The 18912-nt window shown below is 38.3% G+C and overlaps 2 protein-coding genes across 2 annotated transcripts; one reads left to right on the top strand and one right to left on the bottom strand.

Annotated features, from left to right (window-relative positions):
- Positions 1–4601: 4601 nt before the first annotated feature.
- Positions 4602–10817, top strand: LOC113298637 (BEL1-like homeodomain protein 10). The gene is made up of 5 exons (XM_026547432.1): positions 4602–4885; positions 5836–7665; positions 9355–9761; positions 9839–9899; positions 10056–10817. Exons 2-5 carry the CDS (start codon positions 5908–5910, stop codon positions 10563–10565), a joined length of 2736 nt encoding a protein of 911 aa, XP_026403217.1. The 5' UTR covers positions 4602–4885; positions 5836–5907; the 3' UTR covers positions 10566–10817.
- Positions 10818–11226: 409 nt separating this feature from the next.
- On the bottom strand, positions 11227–17945 carry LOC113298636 (probable lysine-specific demethylase ELF6). The gene is made up of 7 exons (XM_026547431.1): positions 16250–17945; positions 16045–16123; positions 15803–15870; positions 15502–15652; positions 14755–15359; positions 14315–14593; positions 11227–14131 (listed from the first exon to the last, which is right to left on the bottom strand). The coding sequence occupies exons 1-7, from the start codon at positions 17388–17390 to the stop codon at positions 11628–11630; spliced, it is 4827 nt and encodes a 1608-aa protein (XP_026403216.1). The 5' UTR covers positions 17391–17945; the 3' UTR covers positions 11227–11627.
- Positions 17946–18912: the final 967 nt, after the last annotated feature.

Here is an 18912-nt window from a genome sequence, read left to right as displayed (position 1 = left end):
GGGAAAGCAGATTCCCATGCTGGACATAACAAATATCTGTCAATTCTACTTCTTACACTCTGAACTTGATTGTTTGTCCAAGTATAAGGCGCTCCTATCAGTGGAAAATCAAAAAGGTGGTGCCTTGAGATGAAATTATTAAATTTCCTCATTCCATTAGTTGAAGCTCCTCTTGATGATCTCTCATGAGCATAACGAATCTCATTAAAATCGCCACCAATTACCTATGGATAATTCCAAAAAAATCTGGTTCTTCAATCTCCCTCCAAAACAAATTAACTTCCTCAGTGTTATTAGCACATGGAGTATAAACTCTAGCGAACATCCATTCAAAAGAATTGGATCGAATTCTGCATAAGATTGTAATAGAATAAGGGACAATCAAAGAATCAATAACTTGCAGTTTTGAAGAGTCCCAAAAGCAAAGAATTCCACCAGAGTTACCTTCAGAGGGTGAATCAAGCCAAAGAACATCTCTTTTGCCCCAACATTGCCAAGATAACAAGTCATTACATTATTGAATTTTTGTTTCTTGGAGAAGCAAAATAAATGGTTTCCAATCCTGCACTTTCTTCTTCACAATGTCTCTCCTATGAAGATCATTAAGTCCACGATTATTCCCAATAACTATTTTTAAATCCATCATCTGACTAAACCAACACCCACAAAAACCACTTACTCAATTAAGTAGATTTTATTTTCCAAATCAAAATTAAGAAGATGAGATTTGAAGCCATCCACCATCGCATCATCAATTTCATGTTGTGCTCCTTGAAATTTGATACCTAATTTGGAACAAACATACACCATTTGTAGCATTATGTCTTCAAAATCTCTTCTTAAAATTGGACAAACTTTGTGTTTCAGCGTACTCCACTTCACATTTTTTTTTCCTGAAGAAATCAAAATTTTCAATTTTGTCTTGTTTTATTAAATCTTTACTATGATTGAAATGCGTGGTACCCATTGAATCCACCATCTGTAAATATGAAATAGAAACAGCAGCTTGCAAGCACTCCTCGACTTCTTCCTCATTATGAAAGCTTGGTTTAGTAGCCGTTGTAGTTAGGATAAGAGGATTCAAATTTGAATTAACTCTGTCCGATTCAGCAATGTATGACTCAACAACTACCAAACTTTTTGAGTTATCTGACTGATTGTCTTCTGACTGACCCATATTAGAAACTTCTTCACCCGTTTTCATACCCGACAAACTCATTTCCGAATCCATAGGTTTACAACTGTTGAATTCAAAATTGAATTTAAACTTTCACCACAAGACTTTCCTTTCTCTGTCACTGAGAATTTGTGAAACAAATCTTTACGCCGAGAATCATGGGGCTTTAGAATTGGTTGAGGAATTATTGGCCATTCTGCATTGAATGAAATATTCTTTACTGATTCTACAGCTGGCGTAACAACTGGCACCATCTCCAAATTTTGAAGGCTAATCTTCTTGTTAGTATGAATCTGTCTTCCATCGCCATTACCAAACTGCATTGGTTGAATCTTGACTGGAAAGGAATATGAACCATGATGATAAAGAAAAGTTGTTGTGATGCCATCAAAACTGCGAAACTTAAGACGAATTGCTGATACGTCTTCCCAATGTAGTGTTGTAGAGTGTATTTCTAACAAGCCACCAAATTTGGTACATAATTCTGTGTACAGTTCTTTCCCCCATAAGTTAAAAGGAACTCCAAAACCTTCGACCCAAGAACCATTTGAATTAATCTCTGGTAATGGAATAAAGTTAGAACCACTCCACCATGGAAGTAATCTGATTGGCATATCTTCAAAATTCCAGAAACCCTTGTGAATAATGGAATCCTTGTCTTGATTATTTGCAAAGAAAAAAGATTTTTTATCCTCAAAGGGATATAACTCAAACCCTTTATCTATATTAAATCTTGTAGCAATCTCCAAACCAATATTATTCCATGAGACAACAGCTTTGGAAGTTTCGATAATGATGGCTTGATTCCAGTTTTTAGTCTCATTGATTTTAGTGTTGTTTACTTGTTGAGGAATGTTAAACTGCTGCTGCATCTCTTTGTACTTCGGCTTCAATGTTCCTTTGATGGAGACAACTTTTGTGAAATTATCTACAAATCGAGACCATCTCAAATCACCATCTTCAGAAGGAAAACACATGGTTTGTCTGTTGTTATCACACGATACCGTAGCTCTGAAAAATTCACCAAACTTATTTTTATTTCTGGAGAACAGAATATGCTCATTGCCCCTATGAAAAATCTAGTACCAATTGCCATAAAATTGCTTCTTTGACTTCTTCTTCATAATATTCTTCATCCATATAACCCCCTTTGACTAATAAGAACTTGAATAAACTTTCTTGTATTCCTTGTTTGTTCATCAAATAAGATCCCATCAGGTTCCTTTGATAACAAAAAGGATTTGTAACCACAATCAATGATGAAATCCTGATATTCATTGTGAATCTGTTTGTTGTTCTTGCTTGTATTCTTTTTGTGAGATACCACTTGACAACCATCTTGATCTGAAACTACAGAACTTTTTGATGAAGTATTCATCTGTTGCTGACCGCTAACCACTGCTACCCATGTCTTCGTACCCTGCAATCCCTGCTTTCCCTGCCGATCTGAATCCAATAACCCTGCTCTGTTTCGTTGAGAAGATGATTTTCTCGCCATTTTTGCCGCGAAAATCTCGGACGTTCTCTATGGACGTTCCCACACTCCATAGGGGATTTTAAGGAACCTTAGTTTTCATAAGTTAACATTTTGGGTCCAGTATTTATGTCTTATATTTATGCTTTGTGGGTAGTGGACCAAGAATCTACTTTACAAAGTTGAATCATAACGTCATGATAGATAGTTTTTCTATGTGTTATCCACATCTAAAGACTTGAAGGCTTAGATAAATAAAGCTCTCACGTTAAACGCTGAGGAAACCCTCACTTTTTATTGGCCGAAATAGGTCTTTTGTGGCTTCTGTGAATGAGAGTTTTGGTGTGAATACTTGAAAACACATGATTGGTTTAAAAATTACAGGCTTAAAACGAAAACTTAACTTACCGTATTTGAAATTTTATGGAAGTCCAAATTCAACTAGGAAGTCGAGTATCTATCATATTAGGACTTTTCTCCCCCAAATTAATATACAAAGGGGAAAAAACCCGCATATTTTATACATACTTGCTGTGAAAATAAAAAGAAGAAACAAATAAAATATGCACATATCTCGTATCTTTTCCCCACCTATTTAATGTATTCACCCCGCCACACCAAATAAAAACACATCGTCACTGACGGGGAGAAGTCCTGGCACATACCTAGCCAAAATACATCGTCGCGGGGCGGAACGAAACCTCACGCACATCAAGTTGAAAGGAAAAAAAGTCTCCCCAAACACACCAAGTTAAAAGAAAAAAATAACAAGGGCACAAATCTAGTCTCCATAATACGGAGTATAATTTATTTCCAAATTCAATGTTGGTGTGGCAGCTTGTCTTGTGACCATAGTGCTTGGTCCATAAATGTTTCTCATGCTTATGTGGGGGGATTCCATAACCATTGCGGTTGCTGTCCTGTAAGCTGTAACTCAGTAAGGTTGTTCATAAACACCACAAAGTAAAGAAATCAAAACCTACCAACACCTTCTAGGTGGAAAAACTGCTCAAAGCAATAAATATCCACATACATTGTTCAAAAGGGATGTCATTGTCTTTTTATTCTTCCTTTATTCTAACCAAAAAATTATGATCAATCTAGCTTACAATAATCTGACATTACCCCTGATCAAAATTACGAGTAGTCTGTATTTAGCCGAGATTAAACATTAACAAGGAAGCTCTTTACAACTGTTTGGTCATGATCAGCAAGAGTAAAACAAAAATCAAAAACTTTGAATCGCCCAAAACAAAAGTAGTTTTTTAGATAAAAAGAGAAAGCTTTGTAAAGAGTGAGGACTGATGCACGAAAACAGAGAGGGGAAGAGTGAGAAAGTGAGTAAGAGTTAATGAGTTGTGTGGCAGAGGAAAACTAGTTCCTCAAGCAAAAGATCTGTTTAATCAAGAGCCCTAAATTAAATAGCGGCCCCCGTCTAGACCGTCTAGCAAACTGCAGCAGCAAAAGGAACATGACGTCATACTACTACTAGGTCCCACATCATCACTATTTACTGCTACCACTATGCTAGGCTGTATCTTTCTACTGTATTACTTACTGTCAGATTAGCCTATCCAATCAATAGCTGACACGTACGATTAGTTGTCTTTTCCGTTCCCACGTGGTTTTTCCTTACTCGTAAACTTGTAGGGTAGTTGGTGTAATTAAATGTTGTGTAGAAGGATATTCCAGTCATATCAATCACGTATTTGACCACGTAGGTCCTATTCATTTTCACACTGCCACAGTTTCGTACTTCCCCCCTCCTGCTTTCAAAAAAACCCGAATGGCATTCTCGTAATATTCGCATATTGTAAGCAAAAGGTTAAAACAGTGAAGTGTGTTCTTCTTTCTTTTTCTCATGTCTCCACTTTATAACGCGAAGAAAGGGAGCGAAAAAATAAAAATATATTCTCCTCTCTTCTTCTGCGAAAGATTCAGTAAATTTTTTCCTCTGAAATTTCACTTTCACTGAACTATTCTCGTGAAAGTTAACGTTATATCTAACGGAGATTTAAAAGATAAAATTCTTTCTTCAATTATGTTCAAGCTAGCTGCTATCTCTATCATAATACTAGTAGTATACTCGATGAAACTTGATAAATGATCTACCAGTTTACGTTTTGTTCTTTGTCGGTTCTCTATATAACCACAATACCTGATAGAGAAATTAAGAGCCGACAACTCTAAGATCGATTCAGCTTAATATCATCAAGAAAGTTCTTGAAAAGCAGGTAAGCAAAGCAAATTCCTTCCTCGGTCGTAGTTTAGTGAGTGTAAGTTTTTTAGTAGGTAGATCTTGCAAGGATTCAAGATCATGATTGAGTTCTTATATGTGTTTGTTAATTAAGTAAGTGAGTAGTAGGAAAATGGCAAGTAAGTTTAGGGTTTTGTTGTACTGATAATAATCATGATGATCACAAAGATCTTTGTTCGCTGAATTAATTAATTAATTAAAATTGGTACCCATAGTGTACAGTGATAGTAATAGAAGTGGTATTTATTATTCTCTATATAGTTTGTTTCTACTTATTATTATTATCAGTTGTCGCTTTCGTGTTCACATTGACTTCCCCTTCTTCTTCTTTCTTTCTTTCTTTCTGAATTCTGTCATTTACTTGTTTCCATGTTATTTTTTTCTTCAAGTTTACTTAAAGCACTGTAATGGAAGAAAAAAGAGCTACTTGTTTTGTGAAAGACTCTACCAGCAGGTTATTCTGTTGAATACTTCTTACCATTTCTATACTAAGCTATTTGGTTTTGTACTTGTAGAAATTGCTATTATTATCACTGAATATTGTTCCTCCTGTATACTATTGTTTGTTTGTATTGACTCATCAAAGTTCAAACCCATACACAGCACATAACACTCTCTCTCTCTATAGGTTCTACTAGGTATGATATATTCTTGGTTGGTTGATAATGAATGACATGAGATAGTTAGCTAGATTTCTTTCATTTCTTATCCACATTTTTCCATTTTCTAGACACTGTACATGTAAAGATTTATTTGCCTTTTTATCCAACTCTTGTGTTTTTTTCTTGTTCCTACAACTATATGCATTATTTGATGATATTCATGAGATATAGTATTTTCTTCTTATTCTACTTCTTCATACACTTTACAGTTGGTTAACATAAAGAGAGTCATACTGATTGTATTCATTTTTTATATCTTTTGCAGGTGATTAAATAATTCTATATATTATTAGGGTTTTGGAAGACAAGAAGATTGTGTTTGAGTTATATATAATTAATGTCGGAGAGATTTGAATCATCTGGGTGTTTACACTCGACAGCAAATTTCCTAGACAGTTCATCATCACTAGCAGTCCTTGGAATGAATGGTTTAAGGCAACATCAGCAGTCTGATCAATCACATGTGGCGCAACAAAGTCGTCGCGTTAAACTACGGGTTCCACATACTTCATCGTCTCATCAATTACAAGATTTTGCAGGCCATTTGGTGCAATTACCTAACAAATATTCAGCTCTTAGTAATAATCATTCTGACGTTTTTCGAGTTAGTAGCTTTAGAGATTATAGTAGTACTGATTTACTTAGTCATCACCATCATCAACATGACCCTATTCCTACTACTAACACTAGTTCTATATTTCCCTCTCATAATCAGCATAGCGAGATTCATCATAACCCTAGTATGTTATTGGCTGATGAACAGAAAGATGTTATAATGAATCAAGAGCCAAACTGTGTGCAGCCATCAGCAATTAGGGCCATTTCAATAGATCATCAGGATTCACCTTCATTTGCTAATTCTTCTTCTTCGTATCGCGTCGTTCCGTCAGACTTTATGCCCACCTCTTCTTCTTCTAAAGTACTTAATGATCAACAAACTCTTTCTTATTGGAAAGGACAACAAAGTTGTGATTGGATTTCAAATTTTGTGAATGGTTCTAGTAGTAATAATGTTAATAGTAACACTAGAAGTATGAAAGAAGTTGATTTTTCCGCTGCTCCGTTGTATATGAAGCATGGTTGTAATGGGTATCAAGATGTTCAGTCTTCATTTACTACTAGTAATCAAGTTCCTGAAGTCTCAAATCAAGATTGTCAAAAGCCGTATGGTGAAATGAACTTCAATAATTCTCCATTGAATGTTTACCAAACCAGCCTTCAAGATGTTGTGACTACTTCTTCAAATATAGGTTTTGAAATGGTGCCACTAGTAGAACAAAAGTTAAGGGAAACTGGTAATGGATCATCATGGGTTGATGGTGGCAATGAATTGGTTCTTCTTCCAAGTTATGTTAATCAATCAAGTGTATCACAAGTTAATGAAGCTAGTACTACTTGGACGAACAGGCCAGTTGATCATGGTAGTTCTAGTAGTAGTCATCATTGGAATGGGGAATTAGGTTTTGCAGCAGATAAACGTGGCGGAAACTTTGTGGGTGGTGATCCTACAACTCAGAGCTTATCTTTATCACTTTCCTCACATCGACCACCTTCAGAATTGCATGCACCTCCTTATGGAGATAGATTTGGTTCTGATCTGAATATGCAATATAAGATGGGAACTTGCAGTGGTTCTCAAGATACGAGGAGTAACAATCCAGGTTATTTATTCTCGGATCAGCTATCACCCACCCGTTTTAAAGCTGGTAATTCTGTTGAAAATATCGAGGGTTCCTCTGCATATGCCCGTCGTTGTTCTGGTCCTCTTGGGCCTTTTACTGGGTATGCAACTATTTTAAAAAATTCCAAGTTCTTGAAGCCAGCTCAACAGCTCTTGGATGAATTTTGTGGTATAACGGGTTCTAAGCTCGTCGCAACTGAAATGACTAATAAAGGTTTTAGAGAAGTAAGCAGTTTATCAGATCTGGTGAATGATGAAAGTGAGATTGGCAGGAGAGATGGGAATTCTGGCGTCTCATCTTCAATTTGCAGTTCTAAAAGCGTAGGTGAAGGCAGAGTGGGAAGTGGACATTGTCAATCCTACCAACCCGAGTTCCAGCAGAAGAAAGCAAAGCTCTTATATATGTTAGAGGAGGTTAGTGTTCTACTCTTATTGAATTTCTCTCAAGCTAGCACATACCTCATTTGCTTTTGAATACTTTGTACTTTCATGAAATGCGGTAGTTTCTTTTTTAGGGTGAAAAGTACCAAAGAGGTGTTTTAGGTGAACTTCGCTAATCCGTATATATAGAATTAAGCAGGATCAAGATAGAAAAAGGAAATTTGGTTGCTCAATGTTTCTTGTTTTTGTCCAGATGTTTATTAAAACTTCCTTCAGCTTTGATTTTGCTTTTCCATGTTCTTCTATGGAGTTTGAGATAATTGTAGCGTCTTAGAAATTTTTCGAAACACCCTTCGCATCAAGTTAGGTGAAGTACTGTGCTGTAAGCCGTCATCCCTGAAAGAGAAGTAGTTTTAGTAGTGTTTACATCTTAAAGTTAGAGTATACATCACTTCGGTATTGTGCCTCTAATTAGCTCAGTGAAATCACACATTACAGTTTGTATACTAGGGAAACTTGAGCATTAGTCAAAGATAAAATGATATGAAGGTGGTTGTTTATGTAATACCTTACCAGCATGCATGCAATAGGTTTACATTTTGGAGTCTATTATTGTTCTTTTTGGTTTTCCTTGTATGAAGAATTTAATGCTCATCTAAATGTGCTTTGCAAATGTAAATTCGGTCCATATGCTCATATTTGAAATTGATTTGAGATTGCTCGTTGTAATGGATATATTAGGCCGTCAAGTATACACACTTGATTAGTATTTGGTTAATTGTTTATGACAGATACTCGTTGAAGGAGTCCTAATACCTAAGCTCTTAAAGAGGAAACTTTGTGTTTCCCCAAGTTTAGCACCTTTGTAGATTTTGAGAGAATATTTAGGAGGTTCATATTTTTTTGTCATATCAACAACATCAGCTGGTGATACTGACAACCATGAGATCAATCTATTGAGCACTTTTCTGATTAGAATTCTAGTTATTTAGTTTGTATTATGTGTTTCATACATTAGGCCTAAGGGGTTTGATTAAGGATGTAAAAAGAAGAGAACAGCAGGGCTTATTTCCGGAAAAACATAATGTCACAATTGTGAGGCGTCAGGCAATTGTATTTGTCTGTTTGTACTCACGGTGATGAGACAGTTATTTCTACGCCTTTCTTTTCTTGCCAAAACACCTTTTATCTTTTGTCTTGAGATAAGAATCTCTAGATTATGTAACAGCATTAAGATCATTGATGTACAGTATCAGCCACTACCTTTTAGCCTTTTCCAAAAAGAGATTCTCAAAATCATTTAATTTTCATGCTAAAGCCATTGCAGGACCCGATTAAAAGTTAAAAAGTCGTGTCATTTGTTGGATATTATGTGACAATTGTTTCTCCTTCTTCAATATGCCTGACCCATCATTAGTCCAATCAACGATCAGAATTATAAGTTCCAGACTAGCAATAAAAGGTTTTTCTGTTAACTCACATGCTAGGGAGTAATTAAATCTACTGTTATCTCCATTTATGTTATCTTACTACTATCATTATTGTTGAAAGTTAATCAAGAATGATCCAAGTTTTATTTGTCAACGAAATGAGAATCTATCACCATCACATTTCAAAGAGTGCTTTTCTTCCGCACTTCTCCTCTGCAGGTTAGATGATTTAGTATCTTACTAGTTAGACAATCATTATATTGTTTAATTGCTTGCTTTATGCTGTCTATAGGTCTGCAGACGATACAAGCAATATCATCAACAGATGCAAATGGTGGTGTCTTCTTTTGAATCAGTAGCTGGTCTTGATGCTGCCACACCTTACACTTCTTTGGCTTTGAAAACAATCTCGAAACACTTTCGGTGCTTAAAGAATACAATTGCTGATCAGCTCAGGCTCATAAGGAAGGCATTAGGAGAGGATTTCTCATCCCCTACTAGTAGAGTAAGCAGTAACAAGGGTGATGCTACAGTACCGAGGCTGAGATTTATTGATCAGAATCCTGGAAAACAAGCAGCTCTTGGGAACAGGCTAGGCTTTCTTGAAACCCAACATCACATTTGGAGACCTCAAAGAGGTCTTCCGGAACGGTCAGTTGCTGTTCTGAGAGCGTGGTTGTTTGAGCATTTCCTTCACCCGTGAGTTCCTCACTTGTCTCGCCTATCTCTTTCATAAACATCTTTGCTTTCGTGCTGACTTATTCTTTGAATTTCAGATATCCAACGGACACAGATAAGCATATGCTTGCAACTCAGACGGGTCTTACACGAAGCCAGGTAGAAACTGATCAGCATACCGTTAAATTGGTCTGTTTAGTTATTTTTGTGCCATCACAGCACTTCAGAGTGCAATTTATCCCTTTCAAAATAGAATCTACTTAACGTATTTGACTCAATGCTGTTGAAATTGATTATCGCCTGTTTGAAGTACAGGTATCAAACTGGTTCATTAATGCTCGAGTACGAGTGTGGAAGCCCATGGTGGAGGAGATGCACATGCTTGAAACCAAGGCATCATCGGATGTGGACCTAAGTCCTGGGAGGCAAAGCAGTATAAAATCTAGTATGATGGATTGCAGCAGTCAGAGAATGCGTGAATATCAGTGCACTGACGAGCTCATGGTAAATCCAATATCTGGAAGGGGACAAGAATATCTCAATATCATATCATCAAATGCTGAAGTTGGTCAGAGTTCAGAACAACAATGGCACCAGGAGAAACGGTCTAGGATGGAATGTCAAATTCCGTCGTCAGGCATGGATGGAGGTTATATGGGATTCATTCCATACCATCAAAGCGCTCTCGAGCTTGGCGGACTTGGATCTGTTTCACTGACATTAGGGCTCCGACGCAGTGCAGAAAGTGGACAACAACAGCAGCAACATGAGGATCATCTAAGGAGACATTTTGGAGGTCAGATGGTTCATGATTTTGTGGGGTGATTTGGTCCTGGATCTTTCTTGTAAGTGTAAAAATGGTTCTTTGCTTAAATTTTACAGAATGAGTGTGAGAGAAGAGGGACACTTGACCAAAACGGTGTCAGATGTAATTAAGTTGGGTTCTCAGATCATTCTCTTTTTCTCCCCTTTGCTTTTCTCAATTGTAGCTCTGTGATGGAGAAATTGTTTCCTGTATTGCTGAGCATACTTTTATCACGCAAAAGTGAAGTCTGCCGTGAAATGATTTTGTTACTCTCCGTGGTAGTCGTAAATCCATTAGTCAATTATGCGGGCCCGTCATCGATTGGCTTATGGACGCAGAATGTGCCATTTGACAGCATCCACCATAGTTAAGGGCGATAAAATCCGTCTTTCTTTTCCTCCGAGTTCTTGAAAGCGCGCACAAGTGCTGGTCCTACTTTCTAATTCACCTCAGGGACTGGAGTGAGTGACCTTGGATAAGCCGAGGTCTGGTTAATGGAACCTTCTTTTCTGAGATTAGTAATTGACATTGACCGGAGGTGGGGTTAATGGAAACTTCTTTTCTGAGGTTGGTAATCACTAAAGGATTGTGAATTTCTTTCTTTGATCGATCTTATTATTAGAGGTCAATTAGTAGCATTCCTTTTGAATAAACCACTTGTGCCCCATCAACAGCCAAAAAGAAAAAAGAAAAAAAGGAGCAATTTCACAAAGTACCCAGCAGACGGCCTACACAACATTCAACCTAAAATAAAGAATACTAAGAATTACACTACTAGATTACAGTGTACAGATGAAACGCCCTAGATTGTTTACAGGAGACTAGAAGATATGACAAAACAGCTCCTCACCTTTCATCTAGTGGACAACATTTCTGAAAAGATGTGGAAAGCTGCCAGAGATATTCAACCCAACCCCTTGGCTGTTTAAGCCCCATCAGGTACAACAAGCTTCCACCATATTACACTCTAGTTTTCGGGTTGTTCTGCTGCTCATCGAGATAGCATATCTTTCAACACATCCAACAGATTAGCAGCACATGCCCTCATTCTATCCTGTTTCCCGCAAATCTAGAATCCAGCATTACGGAGGACTGTTGACATAATGCCCAGTTTTCCGTCTATGCCGGCTATAATCTGACACGAATCTGAATGTCAGACCACACCCTGAAACCTTGCACTCATAAGGCCGTTCACCTGTATGCAGCCGCAAGTGTTCTGTTCTAGCCCACGCCCATTTGAACGACATACTGCAACCTTCCCATGAACATTTCAGCGGTCTCTCCTCAGCGTGAACGCGTTGATGAAGAATCACATTCTTGTGGGAGCTGAATCGCTTACCACACCCCTTGTGTGTACATTGGTTCTGCTTGTGCACAACAAGTTGGGTTTTCGTCATAAACCTCATTCGACACCTTTCGATGTTACATGCAAAAGCCTCTTTTACAACCTCATTCTTTCCACTGTGGGTTATCACATTATCTACTTGCGTTCTTGACTTTTTCAGCACCACCTCCTCTGGTACACTAATGTCACTGTTCGTCTGATAGACGGCAGTTGTTCTACTACTCCTTGGTCTCAGCCCTTCACATGGTCCCCTAATAAAACCATCAAAGCTGATTTGATCTTTTGTAATTTGATCAAGTTCTCTACTCCTTTTATTTCCTTCTCTCTTAGCAGGTTCAGTATCTGCAGCTTTTGGATGCGTGTTTTCGGAATCCATATCCTCCCTTGTACTGCAACCAACACCTGCTTCGTCCACATCTTGGATGTCTTGTAGCACTTCAGAACTTCCATTCACCGACACTGAAATTTTGGGCTGACGAAATGGGTTAGCCTGATTACGAGTAGCGGACTCCTTGGTCAAAACTTTATCTTCGTGACAATGTTCAGGATTAAGCATGACCAGTGAGCTAGGCTGATTAGACTCATTTATCTTGTCCTCGTGTTGCACTGCTAAACTATCCATGATCACATCCTCCGAACCCTTTTCCTTTGTCATTGTCTTAGCCTGATGGCGAACCATGGGCTCAGGAGAAGAGGTTTCTGCTTCTAGCTGCATCTCAGAATTTTTTGTTGCTGCACACTCGGGACCCTTTTGTTCGACTGTGGAACAAGCATCATTGCAAACCACAGACTTGTCAGCAGAAGTCTTGCCTTCATGCTGCGTTTCAGGAATATCCATAACCATGGGCAGATTAGACTCAATGGCTACAGTCTTCGCTTCCTGCTGGATTTCAGAAAGATCCATGACTGTACAGTTAAAATCCTTGTCCTCGAAGTCAGTTTCCTCCAAGTTTCTATTTTTCGAAGGTGTTTCGATGCTCTTATTTGTCAGGATAGCTGTGCCTTGTATATCTGAAGATCTTGAATCACCAGGAGCCTTGCACACACATCTATTATCTTCCGTTATAGAGGCCACATCTAATTGGGCACCACTTAACTGGATAGAAACATCTTCAACGATCAGAGAGCCTGTGAATTTTGAAGGATCAGACGCCTCACTTATGTCACTAATTTCTGTAGTGGTGAAGTCTCTACTCTTTAACTTACAGTTCTCCATCACAGGAAACTTAACCAACTCCATACCATAGACAGTACTGTTTCCTGTATCACCAAGGTTACCATCAGATTGGATTCGTTTATTATCAAGGGTTTCATTTGCTGCAGAAGATTCTTTTGGTGTGTCAGTTTTAGACCTTGGGCGGACATTAGCCCAACTATTTGGTTGAGATGCAAAACCCATTTTTTGGTTGCGGGCTCTTCTGGAGTATAGTATGATGGTATTTTCTCGGAAAGCCTTGCTTCTTTCTGATTCTTCCACCGACTGATCTTCCTCGATTTGGGTGTTGTCACCCAACTTATATTCTCTAGAATTCTTTGCCTGGATGTTGCTGCCAGTTTCTAATATTTCCACTGGCTTTTCTTCCTTGGTTAGGGAATTGTCACAAGAGTCACATTGACCGACACTAGTTTCTCCGCTAACACTGAATCTTTCTGATGATATCATTGCCTTATCTTCTTTGAAATGCTTGTTTGCACATAACTCAGATAGGTTGGGGCTAGTTGCTACAGTAACCTTGTCTGTTTCTGATATATGGAATGAAATATCTTCCTTAACTTGTAGGTTCTTACCTGACTTGCTTCGGATAGGGCCACTATCTATGATTACCTTGTTTCTCACTGATATTTCCACTTGCTTCACTTCCTTGATTTGTATGTCCCCACATGATTTATAGTGGATCAAGCCAGTTGTCATAACAGGAGTGCGAATTTTTTTCGAGTTCCACTTGAGACTAGACATATCCAAATTGGGACTCTTGTCTGGGGGTAGTCCTCGCAAGACCAATGCATAATTGTCTTGCTTTGATGGATACAACTTTTTGAGCTTCACACGGTACTGCAGGTTGATACCCATTCTAGATGTCCAGTCTTCCCCGCCTTCTTCATGCTCTTCACTGTCGATTGCAATATTAATCAACTTCAGATCTTCTTGGGATGCAGATTGCAAGGGAACCTCTTTACAGTTGAAAGAAACACCAATTTCTTCAGCAACAGCCGAAGCATGTGCTTTTATTTTCTGATAAGCTACAAATTGATAAAAAAAAAGGTGGAAGAATCCAATCAGTCATGGTTAGATAGATAAACCAGAAGAAGCAATACAAATAGTAAAAACCGTACAAGATCAGGCATCCATGCCAATGTGAAACAAAAACATTTGGAGAAGTGCAAAAGACGAAACTCAGAAGTTTTGTCAATAGACTCCCTGACCTGAATGGCAAATAATAAGCACATCCGCACCACCTTTGGACTGCAACAGCTCTTCAATTTCTAGGCCATGCTCCAAGCAAAAGATCCGTGGTCTTAGAAATCCACTAACTCTGCTCCACTGTTTGTCAAGATTGTCTCTCGGATGCATAGGAGGACCTTTGGTATCTTGATCAATGTCCACTGATCTGAAATTCCTCCCATGATCCGCTATATCCATCAGAATATGATCATTGTGCTTTAAAGACACTAGCTCCTTCTGATTTTCTTCACCTTGGGTATCTGTAAAATATTTCTTATCAATTTTTAGAGTATTCAGACAAAACAATTCTCCTACATATTGGAAGTTAGTATCATCCATATATAGCATACATATTTATGATGAGAAGTGCCTAATATAACGAAATGACATTAGAGAAGGTGAAGTTCACAAGCCTTCACACCTGAGGGGTTATAGATACTGTGATTCAAATCGATAGGGAAAGGAAGCTTCACAGATCTTAAGAGTTCCTGTCCTTCCTGGACCATTTGAGAATCTGCTAGACAGAGGAGCTTCTCTGATGCACAATGAGAAGGCTGCACGATGGACATAAATGGAAACCCAAGGATCCCACAAGCCACACATGCTAATGCTCCTGGATCTACATGCAAACCACAAGGCAACTCATTGTCATTTTCATACAAGCCCTCCCCTGTTTCCATTGACAACTCTGTCCGCCCAACTGGGCTGTCGCAACTACCAACAATGTTTTCATCCACAAGGTTATGGGTATCCAAATCTCGCTCCCCGTCAACCATTAAGCAAGATTCGCTGAATGTGGATGGTGAAGGAGATGACCCAGAGTCTTTAATTGTTGATGGAAGTAACTCAGAGTCCCAAGTCACAACATAGGAGGTTGATTCTTTCCCCAGAAAGGCCAGCAAAAGATTGCTTTCACTCACCATATCATCTATGAAGGCTTTCTTTACTAGCAGCTCTCTCTCTTCCTTCTGGCGATCTCTCAAACGAGAACTCCGCGCACCCGGTAGTAGTAGGGCGCTGGGAACTCTGGCATTCAAATAAATCCAGCAGATTCAAACTGGAGAAAAAAATAGGATTAGGTGCCCACCTCAAATAAGTCTGGACACCACAAGAAAAGCAAAACTCTATAAGTATGTAGCAGTAAACTAAATAGAAGAAAGAAGCTGACCTTGATATGAAAGACATTGTCAGCATGTATAGTAGCTGCTGATGAGAGAGCATGGGAAGTAAATCCATAGCTGCCCTGCGCACTGCTGCTTCTTTCGCTACCTTAAGCCATTGTGGAGTTCCAAAGTTGGCTGCTTCCCCACAGTTAAATCCTGTTTACAAATAGGCGAAGGTTATAAGATGCCAAAAAGGAGATCATGTTCCAGAAATCCTATGAAGCATACGAAACTAATGTTTACAAACTTGAGCAAATAATGATAAGACGTAATTTGATAAGACATATACATCTATAGAGCAATTACCATGGCTGAATCCTACATGGTAAGCCCTTGGAAAAGTCACAACAAATTCACCGGGATACTGTACCAACCTAGAACATAGTAAAAATAGTGATTAGTGTCACTTCAAAGGATAAGAGCCTAATTTCCCAAGTTTATAAAAAGAACAAGTAGTACCTAAAAAAATTCTCCTGTTAGATTGGATTATAGAGGTGACATCTGAGATTATAATAATATAAATTTGGATTAGGGAAGTCAGGACTTACCTGCAACAAGGAAGCCCTGATGCAACAACTACCTCAGGTGATAACAAATTTGTCTTCTCACCCAAAAGAGTAAGAGCAGCTGATAAGAAAAGAAAATTGACCTGAGTGGCAAATAATGTCAAATAGAAACAAGCATGTCCACATGAACTGCTCTGGAACTAACTAACCCCAAAATTTTCAAAAGCTGCATCATTAAGTTGCTTACCTAACCGGTCAATATTTCCTCCATAACCTTGGGAGCAAACAGTTTCCTCGAAAGCATCCGCACGATCCCCTGGGACTGCGTACCAAGTCTTTGGAGATCCAGTATGTAAATAGTTCAAGCTGTGAAGCTCGTGATCCTCCACATGCCAAGCAAACCAACTGTATAACATGCCAATATAAATCATAGGAGACGTAACACCAGGAATATCCTCCAGCATAAAACGCGTAAGTGATCCAGGGGAGCGAGCAATAACTTGTAAATTCCAAGGACAGTTTGAGAGCTTCCAACCTGCAGAACCTTCTCTATCGCTGACAGCATCTGAACTTCTACTTTTGCTAAGCCTTTGGCATTCGTCTGACAACATAGATACTGAACTAGGAGAATGCTTACATGCTTCAGATGACGGGTCAGAATCAATCTTCATATAGCTTGCGCTATCTTTACCAATGTTGGAATTCCTTTCCGTATCAATTTCTCGTTTCTCGCAACCAAAGTTTCTTCGATGGTTCCGACTAAATTTTCTCTTACTCCGCTGTTTATGAAAATACCTATTTGGAAAATCGGGTTCCCCGAATCCAGACCCAGGAACATCATTCGCATATTCCACATATATTGGTTTTTCACAAGATGCCTTCCAAAATAGTGTCTCCACGGTAAGTGGAATCACATCCTTGACCGTCCCCAGTTGATTCTTGGCAAAAACCTTCGACTTAGTTTCAAACTGTTCCAACGTATACACCTCCCCACTTTGCCAAACCTGCTTATGAATAGCTGATTGCCTCACAGAACCTTTACTTCTTTTTGAACTACAACCCAATTCTTGATGTCTAGTTGTAAACACAGGCTTAACATCCCCATTTTTATCCCCAGAACTAGACCCAGAACATGAACTCGCCAATGCAGAATTAAAGTCACTACCCAAATCCGGAAACTTAGAAAGTGACTTATTCAAATTTGAATAAGTATACTTTTTTGAGGGTTTAGGCAAAGGAGGAATGACTTTGCAAATCCCAAAAGCACTTGCTTCTTTCTCAATTTTTGATATATAAGCAATTGGGTCTGCAAATTCAGTATCAGTGGGGTAGAATTCTGGTGCCAATGGCAATTTTTTCAACCAATTGGGTATTTCTACACCACTCATTTTACAAAACTACAAAAAATCAAAATCTACAAAAATTCAATCTTTAGACCCAATTAAATTCCTTCCTACATAGTAACACATATTCAACTGTTTCCAAGAATATGAAACCCTAGTTTACTATATTGGTACATTAAATTTGTTTCATGCAATCGTAACCCTAGATTGAATTAGAAACCAAATTGAACAGAAATCAAGAAACGATAAATGATGAACAAAACCTGTGATTGCCGCTGAGGAATCTGTTAATTCAGGGTTTTGCCCAGTTGACTTGATAAGACCGAGATTGAGAGGGAAAGAAAACGGAATCATAACTGGCTGTGTTTGGGTTCTTTTAGGGAGCATTCTATCATGCGTAAGATAGGATGTTGATGCGTATAATATTCCTAAAATACGCAGGTACAGTACAGCACTTAGATTGAAATACTGGTTTCTCATCCGTACGATTTCTGGTAAAAGATTATGGGAAGTGGAGCAGATTTGATCCAACGTCAACGCCTTAAAATCAGTTGCTGTCCGAAGTAGTTTTTATTGGGACACCACTTCTGCGCGCGGTGGTTGACCAGTTGGTGGTACTCTACCAGGGGGTGAAAGTACAGGGTACTGAACCACTTGAAGAATCTACTGAAGTTAACTACCTAATTTTTTCTTCATAGGTCATGATTCACCCTCCCATTTTAGCAGTAGTGTTAGAGCGTCACAGCAGGAGAGTTAAAATGCTAAATATTGGGGTTGAATCGGTTAATCATTGGCTAAGGTATAGTTAAATGTACCAGATATATTCGGATGACACTTTAATCATTGTTTGAACACCATTTTTGTACTAAATTAAAACAAAATGGTATGAAATTTAAAGCTAATATTTTAAGGATATGTGTTTTTTTGGTAAATCCAAATTGTATTAATAAATAACTTAATTATAAAGTAAAATAAGCATCAAGAAAAAAGGTCATTAAAATCCCAAAAACTTACCACTCATTTGAAACGAAAATAAGATACATTTGGGTATAGAACAGAATTTAAAAAATCTAGTCTTCCAACAATGTATTCCCTCCTCATTGGAAAATCACAACCTCTTTTTTCCATCTTCCAGCTGCAAAGTTAGCCTCCATATAAGTGTGATCAAAATGAATAGCCTCATAATTAAAAGGAACTTCACTCCGACATTGCCTAACAAACCACGAAAGAGTAGAAGAAGTAAAAGCCATGATTGCACTCAAAGAATCAGAACGAATATAGATTTTCAAGTACCCCCATTGAATCGCCCATTCCAACCCCATTATAATTCCAAAAAACTTAGCTAGGTAATTAGAAGTTATACCCAAACCAACACTCATTACGCCAACAATATTAGCCTCATAATCACGTGCAACAACACCTGCTCCAGCTACGCCCGGATTCCCACGAGCCGCACCATCACAGATTTGAAGGATATGTTCATCTTACAAAGCTTATATACCTACCGAAAATGAACGCTTCTAAAATAGTAAACCTCATAATCTTCCAATCTTAATTTCAATGGTTA

This window comes from Papaver somniferum, chromosome 7 (assembly GCF_003573695.1).
Source record: "Papaver somniferum cultivar HN1 chromosome 7, ASM357369v1, whole genome shotgun sequence".
Lineage (NCBI taxonomy): Eukaryota > Viridiplantae > Streptophyta > Magnoliopsida > Ranunculales > Papaveraceae > Papaver > Papaver somniferum.
Note: the sequence above shows the minus strand (reverse complement) of the source record. Positions and strands in the feature narration are given on the sequence as shown.